This window comes from Bombina bombina, chromosome 6 (genome assembly GCF_027579735.1).
Source record: "Bombina bombina isolate aBomBom1 chromosome 6, aBomBom1.pri, whole genome shotgun sequence".
Classification (NCBI taxonomy): Eukaryota; Metazoa; Chordata; class Amphibia; order Anura; family Bombinatoridae; genus Bombina; species Bombina bombina.
In genome coordinates, this window is record NC_069504.1 from 61495771 (window position 1) to 61519724 (window position 23954).

The window sequence follows — 23954 nt, forward strand, 5'->3', positions numbered from 1 at the left end:
AAAATCTTAGTTGTGTCTTGTGTAAGGAAGTGTCTAATTTTAGAGATGTTTTTAAGGTGGAAGCGGCAGGCTGTAGCCAAGGACTGAATGTGAGGAGTGAAGGAAAGATCTGAGTCAAATGTGACCCCGAGACATCGGGCATGCGGGGTAGGGGTAATGATGGAGTTGTCGACAGTTATAGAGATATTGGGGGTGGAGATTTTGGAAGAAGGGGGGAAAATGAGGAGTTCAGTTTTGGAGAGATTTAGCTTGAGGTACTGAGAGGACATCCAGGAAGAGATGTGAGAAAGACAGTTAGTGATACGGGTTAGCAAGGAAGGAGATAGTTCTGGTGCAGAGAAGTAGATTTGGGTGTCATCGGCATACAAATGATATTGGAAACCGTGGGACTTAATAAGGGAACCTAGTGATGAAGTATAGATTGAGAAGAGAAGGGGGCCGAGGACAGAGCCTTGCGGTACTCCGACAGAAAGTGGTGACGGGGCAGAGGAGGCCCCAGAGAAGGCTACACTGAAGGTACGGTTTGACAGGTAGGAGGAGAGCCACGAAAGGGCTGTGTCACAGATACCGAAGGATTGGAGGGTTTGGAGCAAAAGAGGGTGGTCGACAGTGTCAAAGGCTGCGGACAGATCAAGGAGGATAAGCAGAGAGAAGTGGCCTTTTGATTTAGCTGTAAGTAGGTCGTTGGTGACCTTAACAATAGCTGTCTCTGTGGAGTGATAGGGACGAAATCCAGATTGCAGCGGGTCAAGAAGGGAGTTTAACGTAAGGAAATGGGATAGGCGTGCATATACTAGTTTTTCGAGAAGCTTTGAAGCAAGAGGGAGGAGGGAAATTGGGCGGTAGTTGGATGGGGAGGTAGGATCAAGGGAAGGTTTTTTGAGGATAGGTGTGACCAATGCATGTTTCATTGATGAGGGAAATGTACCAGTGCTGAGGGAGAGGTTGAAAATGTGTGTTAGTATTGGGGTAAGGGTAGCAGAGAGAGAGGGGAGCAGCTGTGAGGGGATAGGGTCAAGGGGACAGGTAGTGAGGTGAGAGCGCAGTATAAGTGCTGAAACTTCGTCCTCAGTAACAGGGGAGAATGAACTAAGTTTCAGGTTATGAGGGTTGTGGTTGAGTGAGAGTATTTGAGGGGGGGAGAGAATGGAATTGTGTTGAGAGCTGATTTCATGTCTGATGGAATCAATTTTGTTAATGAAGTGACCGGCAAAGTCTTGAGCTGACAGAGAAGTTGTATTAGGAAGTGGGGGAGGGCGGAGGAGAGTATTGAAAGTGGAGAACAGACGTTTTGGGTTTGATGAAAGATTAGAGATAAGAGTAGAGAAGTAGTGTTGCTTGTGGAGATTAAGGGCAGAGTAGTAGGAGTTCAAGATGAATTTGTAATGAAGAAAATCAGCTGAACTCCGTGATTTTCTCCAATGCCGTTCAGCAGTACGGGAACATCTGCGTAGGTACCGTGTCAGATGAGTATGCCAGGGCTGGGGATGAGAGTGTGATTTCCTAGCAGTGGTAAGAGGGGCGAGATTGTCAAGGATGGATATAAGGGTGGAATTATAGTGGCAGATAGATTGTTCAGGGCAGGAAAAGGAGGAGAAGGATGAGAGGAGCGGTTGAAGGGAATTAGCAAGTTGTTGCTGATCTAAAGACCTAATGCTTCTGTGAAGTTTGGTGTGAGGAGTAGAAGGTGGTAGAGTTGTAGGAAGGGATGATATGTTGCAGGTAAGGAGATGGTGGTCAGAAAGAGGAAAAGGGGAGTTTGAGAAGTTTGAGAGAGTGCATCGATAGCTAAAGATCAGGTCAAGGGAGTGACCGTCTTTGTGAGTGGGAGAATCAGTCCATTGTGAGAGACCGAAAGAGGAAGTGAGTTGCAGAAGTTGTTTAGCAGATGAGGCAGTGGGATTGTTAAGGGGGATGTTGAAGTCGCCAAGAATGAGGGCAGGGGTGTCTGAGGAAAGGAAATAAGGAAGCCAGGCAGCAAAGTGATCTAAAAATTGAGTTGGGGAGCCAGGGGGGCGGTATATGACTGCAACACGTATAGAGAGGGGAGAGAATAACCGAATCATGTGTGCTTCAAATGAAGAAAATGTGAGTGAAGAGAAGGGCTGTATTTGTTGGAAGGTGCAACGAGAGGAAAGTAAAATACAGACACCACCTCCTTGTCTATTGCCAGACCTAGGAGTGTGGCTGAAATGGAGACCCCCATGTGACAGTGCAGCAGTGGATGCTGTGTCTGAAGTAGAGAGCCAGGTTTCTGTAAGAGCCAGAAGGTTAAGAGAGTGGGAGATAAAGAGATCATGGATAGAAGTACACAGGAACTCTCACAAACAGGTCTGAGACAACGCAAAGGCAAAGCATACTGAACAGAGGCCCTTTAAATAATAAGTGATGACAATTCTGAGACTGCATCCTGTCTCACATGGATGATGCACACCAGTCTGGCCATAAAAGGAAGTGCAGGAATTGAGCAGCATCCCCCACAATGCACCATAGTCAGGAAGAGAGGTGAGTAAAATGGCTGCCAGCAGCACATGTCAAACACAACAGGGAAAAAACCCTGAAAGTACCCCTGAGAGACAATACTCTGAATCCAATGATTTTGGACCGAATTGATCCAAACATCTTTGAAAAATTTTCATCTGCCCCCTACCAGCTGGGCTGGAATGAGGGCCGCACCTTCATGCGGACTTGGGGGCTGGTTTTGATCTCTTAAATGGCTTGGATTTATTCCAATTTGAAGAAGGCTTCCAATTGGAAACAGATTCCTTGGGGGAAGGATTAGGTTTCTGTTCCTTATTTTGTCGAAAGGAATGGAAACGGTTAAAAGCTTTAGATTTGACCTTAGGTTTTTTATCCCCCCATTAACAGTTGAAATTATTGAATCCAACTGAGAACCAAATATTTTATTACCTTGGAAAGAAAGAGATAGCAATCTGGACTTAGAAGTCATATCAGCATTACAAGATTTGAGCCACAAAGCTCTTCTAGCTAAAGACATAGATTTAACATCAATTTTGATAATATCAAAAATGGCATCACAAATGAAATTATTAGCATGTTAAATCAACTTAACAATGCTAGACAAATCATGATCCGATACTTGTTGCGCTAAAGTATCCAACCAAAAAGTTGAAGCAGCCGCAACATCAGCCAAAGAAATTGCAGGCCTAAGAAGATGACCTGAATATAAATAAGCTTTCCTTAGATAAGATTCAAGTTTCCTATCTAAAGGATCTTAAAAGTAGTACTATCTTCCGTAGGAATAGTAGTACGTTTAGCAAGAGTAGAGATAGCCCCATCAACTTTGGGGATCTTTTCCCAAAACTCCAATCTAACTTCTGGCAAAGGATACAATTTTTTAAACCTTGAAGAATGAATAAAAAGTACCACCAGGCTTATTCCATTCCTTTGAAATCATATCAGAAATAGCATCAGGAACTGGAAAAACCTCTGGAATAACCACAGGAGGTTTATAAACAGAATTTAAACGTTTACTAGTTTTAATATCAAGAGGACTAGTTTCCTCCATATCCAATGTAATCAACACTTCTTTTAACAAAGAACAAATATACTCCAATTTAAATAAGAGGATTTATCAGTGTCAATATCTGAGGCAGGATCTTCTGAATCAGATAGATCCTCATCAGAGAAGGATAATTCAGTATGTTGCTGGTCATTTGAAATTTCATCAACCTTATGAGAAGTTTTAAAAGACCTTTTACGTTTATTAGAAGGCGGAATGGCAGACAAAGCCTTCTGAATAGAATCAGAAATTATTTAAAATTTACAGGTATATCTTGTGCATTAGATGTTGAAAGAACAGCAACAGGTAATGAACTACTACTGATGGATACATTTTCTGCATGTAAACGTTTATCATGACAACTAGTCCAAACCACAGCTGGAGGTATAATCTCCACAAGTTTACAACAAATGCACTTAGCTTTGGTAGAACTGTTATCAGGCAGCAGGGATCCAACAGTGAATTATGAGACAGGATCAGATTGAGACATCTTGCAAATGTAAGAGAAAAAAAAACAACATATAAAGCAAAATTATCAATTTCCTTATATGGCAGTTTCAGGAATGGGAAAAAATGCAAACAGAATAACCCTCTGACATAGAAAAAGGCAGGAGGCAAATAGGAATGGGGTCTAAAATAATGAAAATATTTGGCGCCAAGTATGACGCAGAACAAATAGAAAAATATTTTTTGGCGCCAAAAACGTCCGGAAACGACACACTTGCGTCATAGGATGACACAACCTTGTGAAAGGACCCGGCGTCAACTATGACGCCGGAAATGACGAATTTGCATCAACTAACGTAACTTTGCGCCAATAAAATCTCGCGCCAAGAATGACGCAATAAACTTTAGCATTTTGCACCCTCGCAAGCCTAATTCTGCCCGCAAATTTGAAAAATGACAGTCAATTGAAAAAAAGACTACACCCCAGGTAAGAAATAAATAACTAAAAAATGCATTTCCCATATATGAAACTGACATATTTGCCATGATTCAGGTTTCAGTATATTTCCTTTGGCAGACTAAGTACAAAACATATTATAACATTAAAACTTTATATAAATACATAAAGTGCCAAACCATAGCTGAGAGTGTCTTAAGTAATGAAAACATACTTACCTTAAGACACCCATCCACATTAGCAGATAGCCAAACCAGTACTGAAACAGTTATCAGTAGAGCTAATGGAATATGAGAGTATATTGTCGATCTGAAAAGTGAGGTAGGAGATGAATCTCTACGACCGATAACAGCGAACCTATGAAATAGATCCCCGTAAGGAAAACCATTGCATTCAATAGGTGATACTCCCTTCACATCCCTCTGACATTCACTGTACTCTGAGAGGAAACAGGCTTCAAAAAAGCTGAGAAGCGCATATCAACGTAGAAATCTTAGCACAAACTTACTTCACCACCTCCATAGGAGGCAAAGTTTGTAAAACTGAATTGTGGGTGTGGTGAGGGGTGTATTTATAGGCATTTTGAGGTTTGGGAAACTTTGCCCCTCCTGGTAGGATTGTATATCCCATACGTCACTAGCTCATGGACGCTTGCCAATTACATGAAAGAAACTATCAATGCCATCATATACAGTTAAGCATAGAAAAGCAAAATCCTCCTTTTATAGTTCTATATGACAGAGGACTGAGAGTGCCCAATATATCCCTTTACTACCAAGCAATCACCCTTCAATAAGTACTGGATTGAGACAGATGCAGTAATTCTACAGCTTGGGTCTTCTTGACTTTCATATTCTTCAGGCACAGAACATTAGCACAATTTGCTGGGTGCCTCTTTAGCACAGACCTGTAGTAATAAACAAAACATACAAAAGCGCTTAAAGGGACACTGAACCCAAATTTATTCTTTCGTGATTCAGATAGATCATGAAATTTTAAGCAACTTTCTAATTCACTCCTATTATCAAATTGTCTTCATTCTCTTGGTATCTTTATTTGAAATGCAAGGTTGTAAGTTTAGATGCCGGCCCATTTTTGGTGAACAACCTGGGTTGTCCTTGCTGATAGGTGGATAAATTCATCCACCAATAAAAAAGTGCTGTCTAGAGTTCTGAACAACAAAAGCTTAGATGCCTTTTTCAAATAAAAATAGCAAGAAAACAATGAAAAACTGATAATAGAAGTAAATTAGAAAGTTGCTTAAAATAGCATGCTCTATCTGAATCACAAAAGAAAAAATTTGGGTTCAGTGTCCCTTTAAACACATCTTTAACTCATGGGATTCCCTGGTGAGAAATGACAAAAACCTATCTTCACCTATATCGCAATTTTCCCCAATCTCACTTAATGCGGAATCCTTAGGCGGCAAATCCCAGCCTCTCACACAGTCTATGGGTCTCATGGATCTGGTTCCAATCTGTTCCCTGACAAATAATCACAAACTTTAGACAAGAATTTGAACACATAACAGATGGTGTATTCTGTTCCTGGCTCAAATATGCCCAGGTTCAACATCTACACAGCTCCCCACATAAGAGGTGTTCTAAATAACCTTGTAGGGGACCAACTTCCTAAATATACAGAGCGTTGGCATAGGGAATTGAATAGAAACAGATGAAAGAATGGAACAAAATATTTTATAGAAAGCATAAATCCTCGGTATCCCCATATATTCTTGGACTCAACTATAAAATATTAACACGATGGTATCTCACCCTTGTATGCCTTAAATATATTTCACGAGATTCACAAGGGTTTTGTTGAAGGAACTGTGGGGAAGGAGGACACATGCTACATATATGGTGAAGTTGCCCTCAGATCCGCTCTCTGAGGAAAGAGGTTGAGGGGCTAGGCAAATATTTATTTGAAACGACATTCACTCACTGGGAGTTACATGATATCCTTAAAGGCCCAGTAAATACAGCAGATTTGCATAATCAACTAATGCATGATAAGACAAATTTATGTCTATTTATAGTTATGTCTATTTCCACACCCCTTGTATCATGTGAGAGCCATCAGCCAATCACAAATGCATATACCTATATTCTGTGAATTCTTGCACATGCACAATAGCTGCTGGTGACTTAAAAATCATAAAATATAAAAAAAGACTGTACATTTAGTTAAAGTAAATTGGAAAGTTTAAGTTCTATCTGAATCCCGAAAGAGTAATTTTGACTTGAGTGTCCCTTTAAATGATAAACCTAAGAGGGGGCGGAGCCAAGGCAGACATAATGGAGGACGTGTGATTTGTGAGCTCCGGGTGCAGTGAATAAGAAAAGTGGAGAAAAAGTTATCATAAGCTCCTAGAGGGTCACTAAAACACCACCGGAGTGTTTATACATCAATCCTCTGTGTTTTATGATGACTCAGTTTGCTCAGTGTAAAAGCTGACATAACGCTGTAGTCTTTGACGTCTTGCAAGTCGAGGAGTAAAAGAACCAAAATGCCGGTCTCCTAAGAATCAGATAAGCTGGAGAGAAAACAGAGGATAAAACTACAGGGAAGCTCCCACATTACAAGGTAGGGAGTATAGAGGGGAATATGGCAAGCACTTAATCTACAGGGTAATTGAGGAAGAAAGACAATTTTAAGACGCGATAGCAGGGAATCAGCCACGTGGGAGGAGCATGTTAATAAAGTGATTATAAGCAGCAAGAGAGACTTGAGCAGCAACATGCCTACTATTTAATAAAGACTTTTAATCCTACGTGATGTTAATGAATCGGGCTGCAGAGAAAGGATAAGTACCTAAAGCATTAAAATGTTAAAGCTGGATCACAAAATAACACATAAAAAGAAATAGCATTGTATGGTGATATCACACAGATTGTACCTATCTATAGTACAAAGCATATCATCAAAACTACTCAGAAACTTTGGATGGAAGGAAAATAACATTGACACAGATCATTCACCCTATATAAATCCCTTACTGCAATTTATTTTTCTCCTGTAAACCACTCCGGCTTTGCATGTGACTCAAAAGTGCTATTAAAACACTAGTGCTGCAGCAGGCTTTCTCCCACTTCAGGACATAAACAGAGGTCTTGCTATCCTTTGTTCAACAGCTAGATCATTTCAAGTGTTCCTCCATTTTATTATATGAGCTATATCATGTCAGTCAGAAGACAAAGTAAACTAAATGCTACAAATAAACCTGCAGCAGCCAATATATTTTTAAACCTCAGAAAGGAGAAAAGGCTCATGATAAAGAAATTGTTGTAACTAAGGAAGAAATGGAAGACGTTCTAGAACCAACTTCCCCAGCGGGTAATAATATATACCCATTACCAGAAGTGACATAAGGAACCTTGTCTCCAAACAAGACATATCCACAATATTTGACAAAATGTGGGAAAAGATGGACACCCTCCAGAACACTGTTACAAACAGTCTCACTGAAATCAAACAGGATATCTCGGAACTGGGATCCAGGTTAGAATCCTTGGAAGAAAAAGAAGAAACACTGGAAGAAGACATTACAACCATAACTCAGCAAATGGCTGATCAACAACAGGAATTGGCAGACATTAATGACAAACTGGAAGACCTGGAAAATAGGAGCAGGAGGTGTAATATACGTCTAAAGGGTATCCCTGAAACTATAGTTACAACAGAATTAAGCAATTATCTTCTACAACTATTCCAGGCTATCACAAGCTCTGCTGAGGATGGAAAATTCCAAATGGAAAGGGCACATAGAGCTCTAAGAGCAAAACCAAATAACACAGAACCACCGAGGGACGTCATAATTAAACTATTACGCTTCCAAGAAGAAGAAATCATGACTGCAGCTAGAAAAAATCCAACCTTTAAATTTCAGGGCTCAGTCATACAATTTTACCAGGACCTTTGTATCAAAACACTGCAGAAGCGTTCTGGTCTCCGTCCGCTGACAACTACTGCAAAAAAAAAAATCATATAGTATACAGATGGGGATTCCCTTTCGCACTTCACATACACCATGAGGGCAGAACAATCACTATCAAAGAGAAACAAGACATACCAAGTCTCTGCCAACTGCTTAAGCTGGATTGTCCAGAGATTCCAGATAACTCTCAAGACAATACCAAAAGACCCACACAGCCATTAACAGGAACAGCTCAAAGTGAACACTGGACAAAGGTCTCTAAAAGGAAACAAAGGCTCTGAAGGATTAAAGAGACTAAGAGAACTGACTGATGTTCTTTAACAAGTATAATCTTTCTTTGCCTTACTCCGTGTGGAGGAGTTAATGTCACGTCTCATGTTGTGGTAAAAGACTTGAATATCAATCTCCTGGTAGTAAATAATGGCACGAGCATAAAGTATATTTATTTATGTCAGTAAAAAGAACATTAAGTAAATTATAAAGAACTGGAGATTGATAAGATATGACTAAATGGCACTATCCATGCCATTAGTTATTAGTATATGCTCCCTCTAGGAATAAAAGATCCACTTTTTCAATTCATTATTATATAAGATACACTATGTAATATTTAGCTGCACACCCACTTAGATAGATTTGATGTTGCAGACAAACAAGAATAACTTGAAGGATTACAGATTGTTTAATAGTTTGTTGTTGTTTAATGTTGGGCTATGTTTATGTTTTTGTTGTTTTTTTGTTTCAAGTACAGTCGAGCAGTGGTCAGGAAAGTTTCTCCATAACAGGATGGACACTAAAAGCAGTTGTTAGTTAGAAAATGGAGGCATTGACGTTCAGGTATGAGGAGGGGAGAGGGAAAATGCTCAATTATGGATTCTAGATGGAAGATAAACTCCATTAATGTAAGAGGTTTGAATACCAATATTAAAAGGAAAACTGCACTTACCCAATATAACAATATGAAGGCTAAAATCATTTTCCTACAGGAGACACATTTTACACACCATCAAATCCCTAAATATTGGGACAAACAATACACGCAACACTTTCACTCCACAACCGATAAAAAGAAAAGAGGAGTATCAACATAATTCCATTCAATTTATAAAAGAAGAGGTGATAAGGGATAAGGAAGGCAGATATCTCATAGTGAGGGGGACTGTGCAAGACAAACAAGTCACACTCTGCAACATATATGCACCTAATGAGCAACAACACAAATATTTTGATAATCTTTCGCATTTACTGACCCAATGGTCTCAAACCTTGATTATATTGGCTGGGGATTTTAATGTAAACTTAAAGATTTTAAGGGATACTAATACATCTAAACTTACAAATAAACAATTAAGACTTAACTCTATTACCAAATCAATTAGGGGATCTTTAGAGAATCATAATATATATGACACTTGGACGACATTATATGGACAAACAAATGACCACACATACTACTCACCTGCACATAAAACATATACCAAACTTGACTATATATTTATTAGCCAAATTCTATTACCAAACCTAATCTCTTCATTCACGCCTCAGTATGGTCAGACCATTCCATAATACAGATACAACTAAAAGGTCTTATTAATGTAGAAAGACAAAGATCCTGGACATACGACCCTACAATACTAAAGCAACCAGGTATACAAAATAAAATATTAAAGAGTCTGGAAGAGTACTGGAAATTAAACGTAGACCCTGCAATCAACCCAGTAATCATATGGGCTGCACATAAGCCATATATTAGAGGGTTACTTATAAAGGAAAAAGCTTTATATATAAAACAGAGTAGGTTTGCGGTAGCTACCTTGCAACAAGAGATTGAACTCTTGGAAAAGGAACATCAAAATACACTATCCCAACTATCACTAGACACATTGACAAATAAAAGAAAAGAACTGGCTAAAATTGTATCTGATAATTCAGTGAGGTCCATTAATAAATTAAAAACTTACTATTTCCTATATGCAAACAAGCCGGATAGATATCTGGCCCATAAGCTAAGAGAAAGAACAAAATCTTTCACAATAGCACAAATTAAAAAACCAGATGGTACTATGACATCTGATCCGCAAGAAATTACAGAATGTTTTGCCAAATACTATGAATCTCTGTATGATGGGAAGAAGGTGGGTCAATCCCCCCAGATAGAGACCCTAAGAAAAACTACTAATGTTAGCGAATCTGCCAAAATTAGACAAAGCGGACGCAGAGGCACTGGATGCAGAGATCTCTACTACTGAGGTGTCTGCAGCTATTAAAGATCTTAAAATAGGAAAGGCAGCAGGTCACGATGGATTTTCGGGAGACTACTACAAGCTATTTAGAACCAATTTGACTTCCCACCTACATAAATTTTGTAAAGATGTTATGTCAGGCACGCCAGTTCCCTCTGAACTTTTACAGGCCAAGATAGTAGTAATCCCTAAGCCAGGGAAAAACCCCAAAATAGTACAAAATTATAGGCCAATTTCCTTAATTAACCAAGATCTCAAGATTCTCACCAAAATCCTAGGAAACAGGCTTAAACAATACTTACCTTCATTGATCCATCCTGATCAGGTAGGGTTTATTAAAGATAGGGAGGCCCCTGATAATTTAAGACGCATAGTGACGCTGATAGAATATCTGAAGGGAACAGAAACGCCTTCTCTGCTCCTTTCTCTGGATGCGGAGAAGGCGTTTGACAGAGTAGATTGGCAATATATGATGGCAGTTCTCGAACATATGGGATTCGGTAGTAAATTTAGGGGGGCAATCAAAAATATATACACAAATCCAGTAGCAACAATTAGGGCAGCGGGATATCAGTCTCGACCTATCAATATATTGAATGGAACTCGTCAGGGATGTCCGTTATCTCCACTTTTATTTGCGTTGTCCATAGAACCTTTGGCGTCTTGTATTCGTAACTCTGAGGATATCCATGGGGTTAAATTAAATAAAGGGGAACAAACACTAACTTTATTTGCAGACGATATCTTGCTTACAATTACAAAACCAATGCTTTCCCTCCCTAATTTGTACCAATTATTAGAAGATTTTTCCAATGTTTCAAAATAAATTCGGATAAATGCGAAGCACTCCCTCTATCATTACCAACACACACAAAAGTTGATAGAAGCGAACTTTGATTTTAAATGGGTTAATCATTCCCTAAAATATCTAGGAATACAAATCACAGACACCATAGAAACATTGTATAAAGCAAACTAGATCCCAATTTACAAAACTATAAGAAGAGATATATTGAAATGGAAGAAAGGGAACTTTTCTTGGTATGGCAGATTATCAGCCATTAAAATGAATGTCCTACCAAGACTGTTATATCTATTTAGAGCTTTACCTATTAAAATCCCAATAAAAGAGCTTGAAGAACTACAATCTGAAATTATTAAATTTATAAGAGGACATAAAACAGCTAGAATAGCTGCGCATATTTTAAAACACAAGCTATTAGGAGGTGTAGGAGTCCCTAATCTTAGAGATTATTATCATGCTGCCAGACTGGCACAAAATGCTCTTTTATGTAAAGATTGCCAGGGGATGACATGGCCAGGTATTGAAGCGGATATTGGAAGACTAAGCACTCCGGGAGATATATTATGGAAACCCTCTGATCTAAAAGATCTAAAAACTACATTAGATTCTAAGCTTATTTGGAGGTCACTAACGCATACAATGAAATTACTCTCGCCACACACTATTATAATACCTCTAAGTACACTACTCCCAAAAGAATTTCAAAAACAAATAGATAAGTGGGGAAATAAAGGCCTCTATAGGGTAGCTGATTTCCTAGACAATGGGAAGTTGTTGATATTTACACAATTAAGAGATAAAATACACCCAAATACATTGCACTGGTTTTTATATCTCCAAACTTCCCATGCTATAAATACATATAGACTAGGCAGCATCCCAGCCTGCCCAAAAACTGCTTTGGAACAAATGATGACACCCGGTAGAAATAAAAAAATGATTACACGCTTATACTTAGCCATTCAAGAAGCAAATAGTTCAGCAAAATTGGTAATTTATGACAAATGGGAACAAGATTTAGCTATAACCTATGATATAGAAGATTGGAGCCAGATTTTCTCCTCAATGAGGAAAAGCTTAAAGGGGCAGACCTTATCGAAAGCTCAATAAAAACCTCATATAGATGGTACCTTACACCACTGAAATCCTCACATTACACCACACAGGGTAGTAGATTATGTTATCGGGGATGTAAAGGGATAGGGACCTATTTTCACATGTGGTGGGAGTGTCCAAAGATACAACCTACATGGGACAAGCTTTCTCAACTATTTAAGGTGATTCTAGACTACTCCTTTACATTATCAGCCTCACTACATATCCCCCAGGAGTCACTGAACTCAATTACTAATAGATGGGTTAATATTATATGTACAGCTACCAGAATATGTATAGCTAGAAAATGGAAAGTGAGGTAATGATCAAAATTGAAGATGTTTATAATATGCTAGATTCAGCTGCATGGATACAAGGGACATCTGAGAGATTCCAAAACATGTGGATACACTGGATTTTAAATAAACAGAAATATGTAGGTACATACAGATCAACACTAAGTAACCAATAAGGTTTTTATAGGGCAATTAAATTGGAGAGAATAGGAACTTTCTTAAAGGATTACTTTCTGTTATCATTTTTAAGCTAAACAACTAACATATTAAAGTTAATAAACATTAATTAAAACCTACTGACCTATATTTTCTCCAAAACAAAGTTTCATAACGTTCTAAAAGTTATATCTTTTTTTCGCCGATGATGTCACGTTATCCTGCCCACTATTTTCAGCACTGAGTGTTCAAAATACTTAAACCAATAACTTTGTGTTTAAAGCGCCATTTTGAAACCTAGGTATTGTAAACGGATTGGTACAGAGCAAAGGATACCCACGGAGTGGGTTTGGAAAATTTGCAGACAAGATTTCTGATATACGGTAGAGATATGTTAATGAAATGCTATTGATAAAAAGCGTATTTGGGGTAGTTAGTTAGTAACAGGCATAGAAAATATTTACTTACAGTGGCCCTTTAAATATAGATATAGCGTTCTAAAGAAATCTACAACATTGTCACTGCTCGACGGGAAAAGTTTAAAGTTAAAGGTTTTTCTTTGTATACAGTTATGAAGTTTAGGTTTAGGGAAATGGGATAAGAGGGGGAGGGGGTGGAGAGGGAGTTAGGGAAGGCAGAGGGGAAGGGGGGAGAAAAATTGATGAAAATGATATAAACAGGGTGCTAAAAACTTTGTTTTAAGAATACTAGGACATTGTAACCCAGCACACTGTTTTATTATGTTGTATTTGATGTGATCCATGACAATAAAAATTATTTCAACTAAATGATAAACCTAAGCGCTTCTGCAAAATCAGAATAGCACTATTTCAGGTAGCAATAAACAGCACAATATCTCTAATTGCTAGAGCACCGAAATCCCCTCAATCGCCAGCAATACTATTATGTATTAGCAGGGTGGATGCGGATATTTTTATTATTTTTATTTTTTTTATAACATTCAATTTTACTGCAACACCACAACTAATATGACACTCCTTAGCACATCTCAAAAATATTTATCTGGAGACATAACATTCGGTTGGGTCCGAACTTCCTCTTCTCTGACTTCCCCATCATTTTTACTCTCTCTCTGCTAACATCCTTCATCGTTTTATCTAGCTCGCACTTAAAAGGGACATTAAACACTTTGAGATGGTAATATAAAATGATAAATCATATATATTTAAAAAAAAAAAAAAAAAAAATCTACTACATACTTTCATTACTTATTTTTTCCTCTTTGCCTGTAATTCCATTTGGAAATTGTGATCTTTTCAGTTCCTGTTAGAAATGGAAGTGCAGAACACTGTTATATTCCACACATCCATTGGCTGCACACTCTAGTGACCTATTTATAACTGTCTCTAATTGGCTACAGCAGAGAAGGTAACCTAAGTTACAACATGGCAGCTCCCATTGTTTTATAAACACTAAAACTTTACACTTTTGTCAATATTGAAACAGTTTAAAACTTTATAAAATACATCTACTTGTTATTATCAGATTATTTTTTTCTTTGAATGCCTCATTCTATCTAGCATTTATTTAGTGTTTAATGTCTCTCTGAGTGCATTAATTTGATAACCTTATTTGCATTAGATTAACCTCTTACCCCCCTTAGGATGCTCCATGCCGTCCTAACTCTGCAGGGCTTTAGAGCCATTTGGACAGCATGTAATGTCCTAGCTTTTTGCTGTACTTCCTGAATAGGAATGTGAGCTGGAGGGGGTGCCTACGGTCATAGGCCCTCCCCCTGATACAATCCCATCATTGAAATCACTCGATCGCACGAACGATCGCATGATTACAATTTGTATCATTAGAATTTTGTTCCGATGTAGACAAATAAGTACCATCAGGAAAGGGTTAGAGACGAAAAAACAAAAATGTTTAGTAACATTAGCATTATACCATATTGACAACAGATTTCTGTATTTATCCTGAATAGACCTACTTTATCTTGTTTATTTACTATTATTAGTTTGTAGCTCCTTGAAAAATCAACTGAAAAAATAAAATAAATGTAATCAGTTACCTTTTTCTTCCTCACTTTCTCTGCTTAATTCTGTGTAAACAGGAACACTCTGCAAATAAACATACAGATACACAAAGTCACCACTGTGAGGCGCCAGAGCTGCCAATAAAAGTTTCTCATACATTCTATACTCTGCAGCTGGTAGAACAAGTCATTAGAAAAACTATTTTACAGTATACTGTCCCTAGAAAGGGATATTAAACCCATTTTTTTTTTCTTTCAAGATTCAGATAGAGCATGCAATTTTAAGCTACTTATCTATTATCAATTTTTATTCGTCTCTTGGTATCTTTAATTGAAAAAGCAGGAAAGTACATTTAGAAGACAGCCCATTTGTAGTTCAGCACCCTGCTTTAGTGCATGCTGATTGGTGGCCACATTTAGCCACCAATCAGCAAGTGCTACCCAGGTGCTGAACAAAAAAAAAATGTCCGGCTCCTAAGCTTACATTCCTGCTTTTTCAAATAAAGATACCAAGACAATGAAGAAAATTTGATAATAGGAGTAAAATGAGAAAGTTTCTTAAAATTGCATGCTCCGAGTCATGAAAGACAAAAATTGGAATTCATGTCCCTTTAATTCTGATTTCCATACTCCTTTGTTACTAGCTGCTATGGTTGCTTAGTAAGGAAGCTGTGCACATTATTTGCTATATTACACACCCTTGGCTAGCTTTACTGATTCGTATGAATGCATTGTAAGCTTCAGTCTGACATGTATGTGCGGGGGATTACACACAGTACAGCCCTCCTGCCTATGCTGTAGAGCTCTCTGATTATAAACAGATTTGAGCTGCAAATCCATTAAAAGCTCTTCAAGAGAGGTTAAAGAAAAAAACAATTCAAACTAGGGAGCCGGCCACTCACTTAAGGAGCTAGACAAGGGTTTCTCTACATAGACAGATGCAGAATAATCCAGAAACGTACATTTTTACTTCTGGCTTCTACACCAAGTATTGGCAAATCCCAGGAGTGAGGATATCAAGGCTACTTTGTGCTCCTAAAGTTTCTACACATCTAGAAAAACATCCTTTCCTGGCTCCTAAAAAAGAACCTTAGATGAAGATCAAGTAAAACTTGTTATATTTCCAAAGAGCCATCATTTAAATTTCATCTGTACGCCAGTTAACTCCTTAACTCCAAGGGGAGCAGCTAGTGTATTTGATACATGGAAATATAGGAGGGTACATACCGGTTCTGTTCCCTCAATGCCTCTCTTAACTTGCTCCTCAATAAACTTTGCCGCCCTCTCTTCATCATCCAAGTCCTGCCTCTTCTTCTTCTCTAGCTCCTCTTGTCTGCGTATTGTCTCTGGATCCCGATCTATGTACTGGACGTACCAGCCCTTTGGTGTCTCGTCCACTTTACAGTAACCTGAGGGGGGGGGAAACAAATATTCCAACCTGTTCTATCAATGAGAGATTGCAGAACCAAGAATGGTTAAAGAGATAAAGCCCGGCTCAGGAGCCACAAACATTTCAGTTCCCTAAAAGAACAAGACAGGTGAACCATAAGAAGAAGCAGTAGCATGTAGCCACCGGCGGTCTGTGAGACTTCACTATAGGTTTAAACTCTTTGCGGGTGCAGATTTAAATGCTTATAAAACATGTGTTTTTGTATACAGACCTTTTACAAAGAAGCACATAATTGGTGACATATACTGTGCATATGTACATCCCTCTCTAACAAAAAGCATTTGGGGGACTTCTCTAACTGTCATCCTGCCTAGCTCACCTTTAATCTGCTCGCTGTACAAGCTCTCTCTTAATAGGGTTACCTTCTCTGCCCAGCCATTTGGTAAAGTCGGTGAGGGTCTCCCACTGTGTGGCATTCATGTGAATGTGCTCTCGATAGCCGATGTATTCATTGTACACTATATTGTTGTGCACTCTTTTGGTACCTGGAAAGGAAGAGAAGGACATCATCAATATTTTAATTACAGAAAAACAGTCAGCTACATATCAATAGAGCAGCAATGTACTACTGGGATCTAGCTAAATACATCTGGTGAGCCAATTACAAGATGCACGTGTATGTAGCCAACAATCCCCAGCTAGTTCCCAGTAATGCTCTGGTTCTCCTGAGATGACCTAGGTATGAGTTCCAAAATGGATAACAAGAAAACAAAGTACATTTGATAGCATAAGTAAAGTGAAACTCACCAAAACGTCTTCCCAGCAATTCTAAAAATTCACGTCGAAATTCACTAGACATAAAAACAGTCAAATTAGTAATTACAAACCTATAACAAGGAGAAATTGTGCATAAATAAAATAAAATATAAATTTAATATAGAGACAGCTGTATTATCATTCAAAAATGTAGGAGCTGTCAAAAACTGCATTAAAGGGACAGTACACTGTAAAATTGTTTTTATATTAAAGGGACAGTATACACTCATTTTCATATAACTGCATGTAATAGACACTACTATAAAGAATAAGATGCACAGATACCGATATAAAAATCCAGTATAAAACTGTTTAAAAACTTACTTAGAAGCTGTCAGTTTGGCTCTGTTGAAAAGGTAGCTGGAAAGCCCACTGCAAGTGGGAAATAAGACACTCCCCCCCTCCCTCTTCTTTTGCATATGAAAAGACCCTTTACACAAACAGAAGCAAGCTGGAGAGGGTAGATGACGGTATTCAAATAAAAGTTTGGGGCTTGGTTAGGAGTCTGAAAATCAGAGCAATGTTATTTAAAAATAAGCAAAACTATACATTATACATAAAATGAGTGTATAATGTCCCTTTAATGTATTTTCAATGACTTGTTATACCAGCTGCAGAATATAAAATGTATGAGAAATTGCATTTTCGGGTTTATTTGTGTATATGAAGTAGCTGGTTTTGTGCCTTTAAACCACAGCCTATTACAATGGGTTGAGCTTCAGGTAATATCAGATCTCATTATGTTATCACTTATGTACACAGATTTGCTCCCTTATCTTATATTTGTCTAGAAAACCAAAGCTCAGTACTTAGAGAGAACAATGGAAAATTATCATTTTATTACTTAACTATCATGCTCCCCACTGAAAGCATTTATTCCTGAGAGCCAGTCATTTATTGATGACTGGCTCTCAGGGATTTTTTCAACCCCGCCCCTATGCTTTCCCAGTCTGCAAAGCAGTGACTTCTAAGTTAAGACGTTCTTGTAAACAATGCAACTTTATTACTACATTATTACCTAATAATTATATATTAGACCAATAGCAAAGGAAACAAATTTACTCGAGACATTTTACAAACCTTTTTTCTCTCTGCAGCAATATATTATAATATTTTAAAAGTGTCTTTATTATCCAGTTAATAAACACATTGCCATTGAGATGGTGCTTTAGTGCAACTGCCTAATTTAAAGGGACAGTCGAGGCCAAAAAAAAAAAAATTTCATGATTTAAATAGGGCATGTAATTTTAAACAACTTTCCAATTTACTTTTATCACCAATTTTGCTTTGTACTCTTGGAATTCTTAGTTGAAAGCTAAACCTAGGAGGTTTATAGGCGAATGTTTTAGACCTTAAAGGGACAGTATACACTCATTTTCATATAACTGCATGTAATAGACACTACTATAAACGATAAGATGCACAGATAATAATATAAAAATCCAATATAAAACTGTTTAAAAACTTACTTAGAAGCTCTTAGTTTAGCTCTGTTGAAAAGGTTGCTGGAAAGCCCACTGCAAGTGGGAAATAAGACACTCCCCCTCCCCCTTCTTTTGCATATGAAAAAAAGACTCTTTACACAAACAGGAGCAAGCTGGAGAAGGTAGCTGACAGTATTCACATAAAACTTTGGGGCTTGGTTAGGAGTCTGAAAATCAGAGCATTTTATGAAAAAAAAAAACAAAAAAAAAACTTTATGGGCTTTATAAATAGATAATCTACAAAACATTTATGCAAAGAAAAAATTAGTGTATAATGTCCCTTTAAAGACTGTCTCTAATCTGAATGCATTTTGACCACTAGAGGGCATTAGTTCATGTGTTTCATATAGATAACATTGAGCTCATGCACGTGAAATTACCTAGGCGTGAGCACTGAATGGCTAAATTGCAAGTCTGTCAAAAGAACTGAAATAAGGAGGCAGTTTGCGGAGGCCTAGATACAAGGTAATCACAGAGGTATAAAGTATATTTCTATAACTGTGTTGGTTATGCAAAACTGGTGAATGGGTAATAAAGGGATTATCTTTCTTTTAAACAACAAAAATACTGGTGTTGACCGGCCCTTTAAAATGGAATTTCATGTGAAAATAACCTGCAGAAAAATTTTCACTAAAAAAAAAATTTATCGCAGAAAATGAAAAAAAAATTCTGCCTCTGGGACCATCTTTCTGCGGAGGATCAACAGGGATATATAAAGTGTGCAAAGAATGGAGGCACTAAATATAGCAATATATGTAACTAACAGGATTTAAAGTCCCTTTAAAATTGCTATATTCCATACAGCCATTTCTTCAACTATTGTATCTGTCCCCAACTGTCCTCAGCAGAACAGATTAGATTTCTTATAGAAACTCAGAGAAATTTAAAAGCCCATCATTTTCAGAGTTCATTTACAAAGAAAGAGGGAAAAAATAAACTAAACTGCAAAGTCTTTACTACACATAATTAAATATTTTATATTACAATTTCAAAATGTGTAACCCAGGAGCCATTGGCTCCTAGAATTTAACCCCTGGCTCCTAACTTTGTTGGGTTATTCTCCATATATCTATATACAAATACCACTGTCTGACAACTAAATATTCTTTCTGGCTCCTAAATTTTAAACAGATTTGTCAATCCCTGATTTAAACAACAGGATAAGATTAAAGGGACACTAAACCCAATTTTTTTGTTTCGCGATTCAACTTTCTAATTTACACCTATTATCAATTTTTCTTTGTTCTCTTGCTATCTTTATTTAAAAAGCAGGAATGCGATGCATAGGAGCCGGCCCATTTTTAGATGAGAACCTGGGTTATGCTTGCTTATTGGTGGCTTAAAATCAGCCACCAATAAGCAAGCTCTATCCATGGTGCTAAACCTAAAATGGGCTGGTTGCTAATATTTACATTCCTGCTTTTAAAATAAAGATAGCATGAGAACGAAGAAAAATTGCTAAGAGGAGTAAACTAGAAAGTTGCTTAAAATGTCATGCTCTATCTGAATCACGAAAGACAAAATTTGGGTTTAGTATCTATTTAATTTCTATAGGATTCACGTTTCTTCATAATACTCACTCAGAAAAATAATCCATAAACTGCTGCGGATTTTCAGAAGCGAGAAGCAGCTGCCGCTGATGGGACTCTGACATACAGTGACACTTGAAGCCATTCTTAAATAAAAACGAACCAAGGTTAAGTGTTGATTAAATTATCTTGGCGCCATAAGACATTCTGACAGACAAGTATAACTGTAAAAAGCTGAACATCTCTACGTAAAAAAGGAAAATATTGTACCTCACACCGACTTTAAAGAGACTTTATGCAGACAATCAGGATGCTAGTCCCAGGACTTAAAAGGGAGTGTGCATCTGGCATATGCAGGCACCGTCATGTTATTTTCCTATTCAGTTTAAAGGAAGTTTACAACGAAATCTCATGAGATCACAGTAAAGCATGACCTCAGCACTGCTGATGCGCTATTGTGCTTTTTTTTCAATTTGTAGCTGCACAGCAGCTGAAATTTAACTGTTCACAGAGCACTTACTCTAGTGAGCTGAAAACATTTTGAGGTGATATTTTCATATTAGCTTTTTACAGTTATGCTGCATCACATTTAAGTTATTTAGCATATGAGTATTATGTCCCTTTTAAACAGCCGAAAGCTGGATAATGTACTTCTAGTAGCCGCTCCATAAGCTCTACAAACCACACACGCACTATACATTGTAAGGAGACAAAGCGAATTTGTAAAACACAGAACACAAATTTAAAGAAAAAAGTAACTCAGGTTGCTTGTGTCAGTAACTCACTCTCGTGATCTCTGCAGCTCAACCAGGTTACCTGTATCTCATCTATGCTCAGTCCTAATAGTCTCTGCATCTCACCTCTAGCTTAGGGTCCATATAACTCACTATCATTTATACCTTAACTATCTACTCTTTAGCTCTGCCTAGTCTATGGGTCTCTGAAGCTCAGTGTCTTGTATCTCACTCTCCTCCTCTCTAGCTCAGTCTTAGGTATCCCTGTATCTCAAATCCCCTACTCTCTAGCTCAGTCAAAGTATATTGCCTCTCTAGCTCTGAGTCCCTGCATCTCACCCCCACCTCTCTAGCTCACTGTCAGACTCTCTGCATCTCACCCCCACCTCTCTAGCTCACTGTCAGACTCTCTGCATCTCACCCCCACCTCTCTAGCTCACTGTCAGATTCTCTGCATCTCACCCCCCACCTCTCTAGCACACTGTCAGATTCTCTGCATCTCACCCCCCACCTCTAGAGCTCACTGTCAGACTCTCTGCGTCTCACCCCCACCTCTCTAGCTCACTGTCAGACTCTCTGTGTCTCACCCCCCACCTCTCTAGCTCACTGTCAGATTCTCTGCATCTCACCCCCCACCTCTCTAGCTCACTGTCAGATTCTCTGCATCTCACCCCCCACCTCTAGAGCTCACTGTCAGACTCTCTGCATCTCACCCCCCACCTCTCTAGCTCACTGTCAGATTCTCTGCATCTCACCCCCCACCTCTAGAGCTCACTGTCAGACTCTCTGCATCTCACCCCCCACCTCTAGAGCTCACTGTCAGACTCTCTGCGTCTCACCCCCACCTCTCTAGCTCAGTGTCAGACTCTCTGCGTCTCACCCCCACCTCTGTAGCTCACTGTCAGACTCTCTGCGTCTCACCCCCACCTCTCTAGCTCACTGTCAGACTCTCTGCGTCTCACCCCCCACCTCTCTAGCTCACTGTCAGATTTTCTTCATCTCACCCCCCACCTCTCTAGCTCACTGTCAGACTCTCTGCGTCTCACCCCCCACCTCTCTAGCTCACTGTCAGATTCTCTTCATCTCACCCCCCACCTCTCTAGCTCACTGTCAGACTCTCTGCATCTCACCCCCCACCTCTCTAGCTCACTGTCAGACTCTCTGCGTCTCACCCTCCACCTCTCTAGCTCACTGTCAGAGACTCTGCGTCTCACCCCTACCTCTCCACCTCACTGTCAGATTCTCTGCATCTCACCCCCCACCTCTCTAGCTCACTGTCAGACTCTCTGTGTCTCCCCCCCCCACCTCTCTAGCTCACTGTCAGACTCTCTGCGTCTCACCCCCCACCTCTCTAGCTCACTGTCAGACTCTCTGCGTCTCACCCTCCACCTCTCTAGCTCACTGTCAGACTCTCTGCGTCTCACCCCTACCTCTCCACCTCACTGTCAGACTCCCTCTCTGCATCTCAACCCCTACCTCTCCACCATCTCACCCCTACCTCTCCACCTCACTGTCAGACTCTCTCTCTGCATCTCACCCCTACCTCTCCACCCTCACTGTCAGACTCTCTCTCCACCATCTCACCCCCTACCTCTCTCTAGCTCACTGTCAGACTCTGTATCTCACCCCCCACCTCTGTCTCACTGTCAAACTCTCTGCATCTCAGCCCCCACCTCTCCACCTCACTGTCAGCCTCTCTCTCTGCATCTCAACCCCTACCTCTCCACCATCTCACTCCTACCTCTCCACCTCACTGTCAGACTCTCTCTCCACCATCTCACCCCCTACCTCTCCACCATCTCACCCCCTACCTCTCCACCATCTCACCCCCTACCTCTCCACCATCTCACCCCCTACCTCTCCACCATCTCACCCCCTACCTCTCCACCATCTCACCCCCTACCTCTCCACCATCTCACTGTCAGACTCTGTATCTCACCCCCCACCTCTATATCTCACTGTCAGACTCTCTGCATCTCACCCCCACCTCTCTATCTCACTGTCAGACTCTGTCTCACCTCCCACCTCTATAGCACCTTACATCTAATTGTTTCTCCTTTTGAGCAAAAATGCAGAGTACCTGCCAATCACGTGTTTACTCTATCTCAGGTAGTTATATCACTTCTTTACTCAGTCACAGTCAGTCTTGTGGCCCCGGTATCCGTTGCCTCCTCACTTGCCTAGTCTCGGTACCTCTCTTTCGTACTCCGTGCTATCTAGTCACTGCAATCCTTACCTCATCCCTGCACTGTTTCTGGCACATCTGACAGTACCAGCGCAGTTTCTGCAGTCCTTTCGACTTGATCCGGTTGGCTATCGCCTTCGGAGAGAGAAAATCTGCTTTCCCCATAATACACACCGAGTACCCTCACCGGATCCCAACTATTGGCAACGTACGTAAGGCGTCAACACGCAAGGAAAGAATATTTACCATGTGACCTAAAATGAGTTACGCAACATCCATATTTGTTTTGGGCAATCGGCTACAAGTTGATTTCCTGCTATCATAACCATATTACCACGTGATTGAATGTTACTTCAACTGTCCATAACATTTAGTTCAGCTGGCCCGTATTTCTAGCCTGCAGTAACACAGTATATTTGTGTTAATGGCAAACAACTTTACACCTTACCCGAATAAATGTATTTAAAGTGGTATTGTGCTATTAAAATCTCCCCTTAAAGGGATACTAAACCCATTTTTTCTTTCATGAATCAGATAGAGCCTGTAATTTTAAGCAACTTTCTAACTTCTATTATCAATTTTTCTTTGCTCTCTTGCTATCTTTATTTAAAAAGCAGGAATGTAAAGCTTAGGAGCCAGCCCATTTTAGTTTCAGCACCCTCTACAGTGTTTGCTTATTGGTGACTACATTTAGCCACCAATAAGCAAGCGTAACCCATGTTCTAAACCAAAAATGGGCCGACTCCTAAGCTTTACATTCCTGCTTTTTAAATAAAAATAGCAAGAAAAAGAAAATTTGATCATAGGAGTAAATTGGAAATTTGCTTAAAATTGCATGATCTATCTGAATTATTA

At 39.2% G+C, this 23954-nt stretch overlaps 1 protein-coding gene across 1 annotated transcript in view; it reads right to left on the reverse strand.

The window, feature by feature from the left end:
• KIN (Kin17 DNA and RNA binding protein) overlaps nt 1–23307 on the reverse strand; it is a 96600-nt gene extending 73293 nt beyond the window's left edge. The window contains exons 1-6 of the mRNA XM_053716431.1: nt 23151–23307; nt 20232–20326; nt 17159–17202; nt 16774–16896; nt 16189–16370; nt 14998–15046 (exon numbers count right to left, since the gene is read on the reverse strand). Of these exons, the coding sequence (XP_053572406.1) occupies nt 14998–15046; nt 16189–16370; nt 16774–16896; nt 17159–17202; nt 20232–20326; nt 23151–23264 (607 nt within the window). The 5' untranslated portion in view covers nt 23265–23307. The remainder of the gene's footprint in view (nt 1–14997; nt 15047–16188; nt 16371–16773; nt 16897–17158; nt 17203–20231; nt 20327–23150) is intronic.
• Nucleotides 23308–23954: the final 647 nt, after the last annotated feature.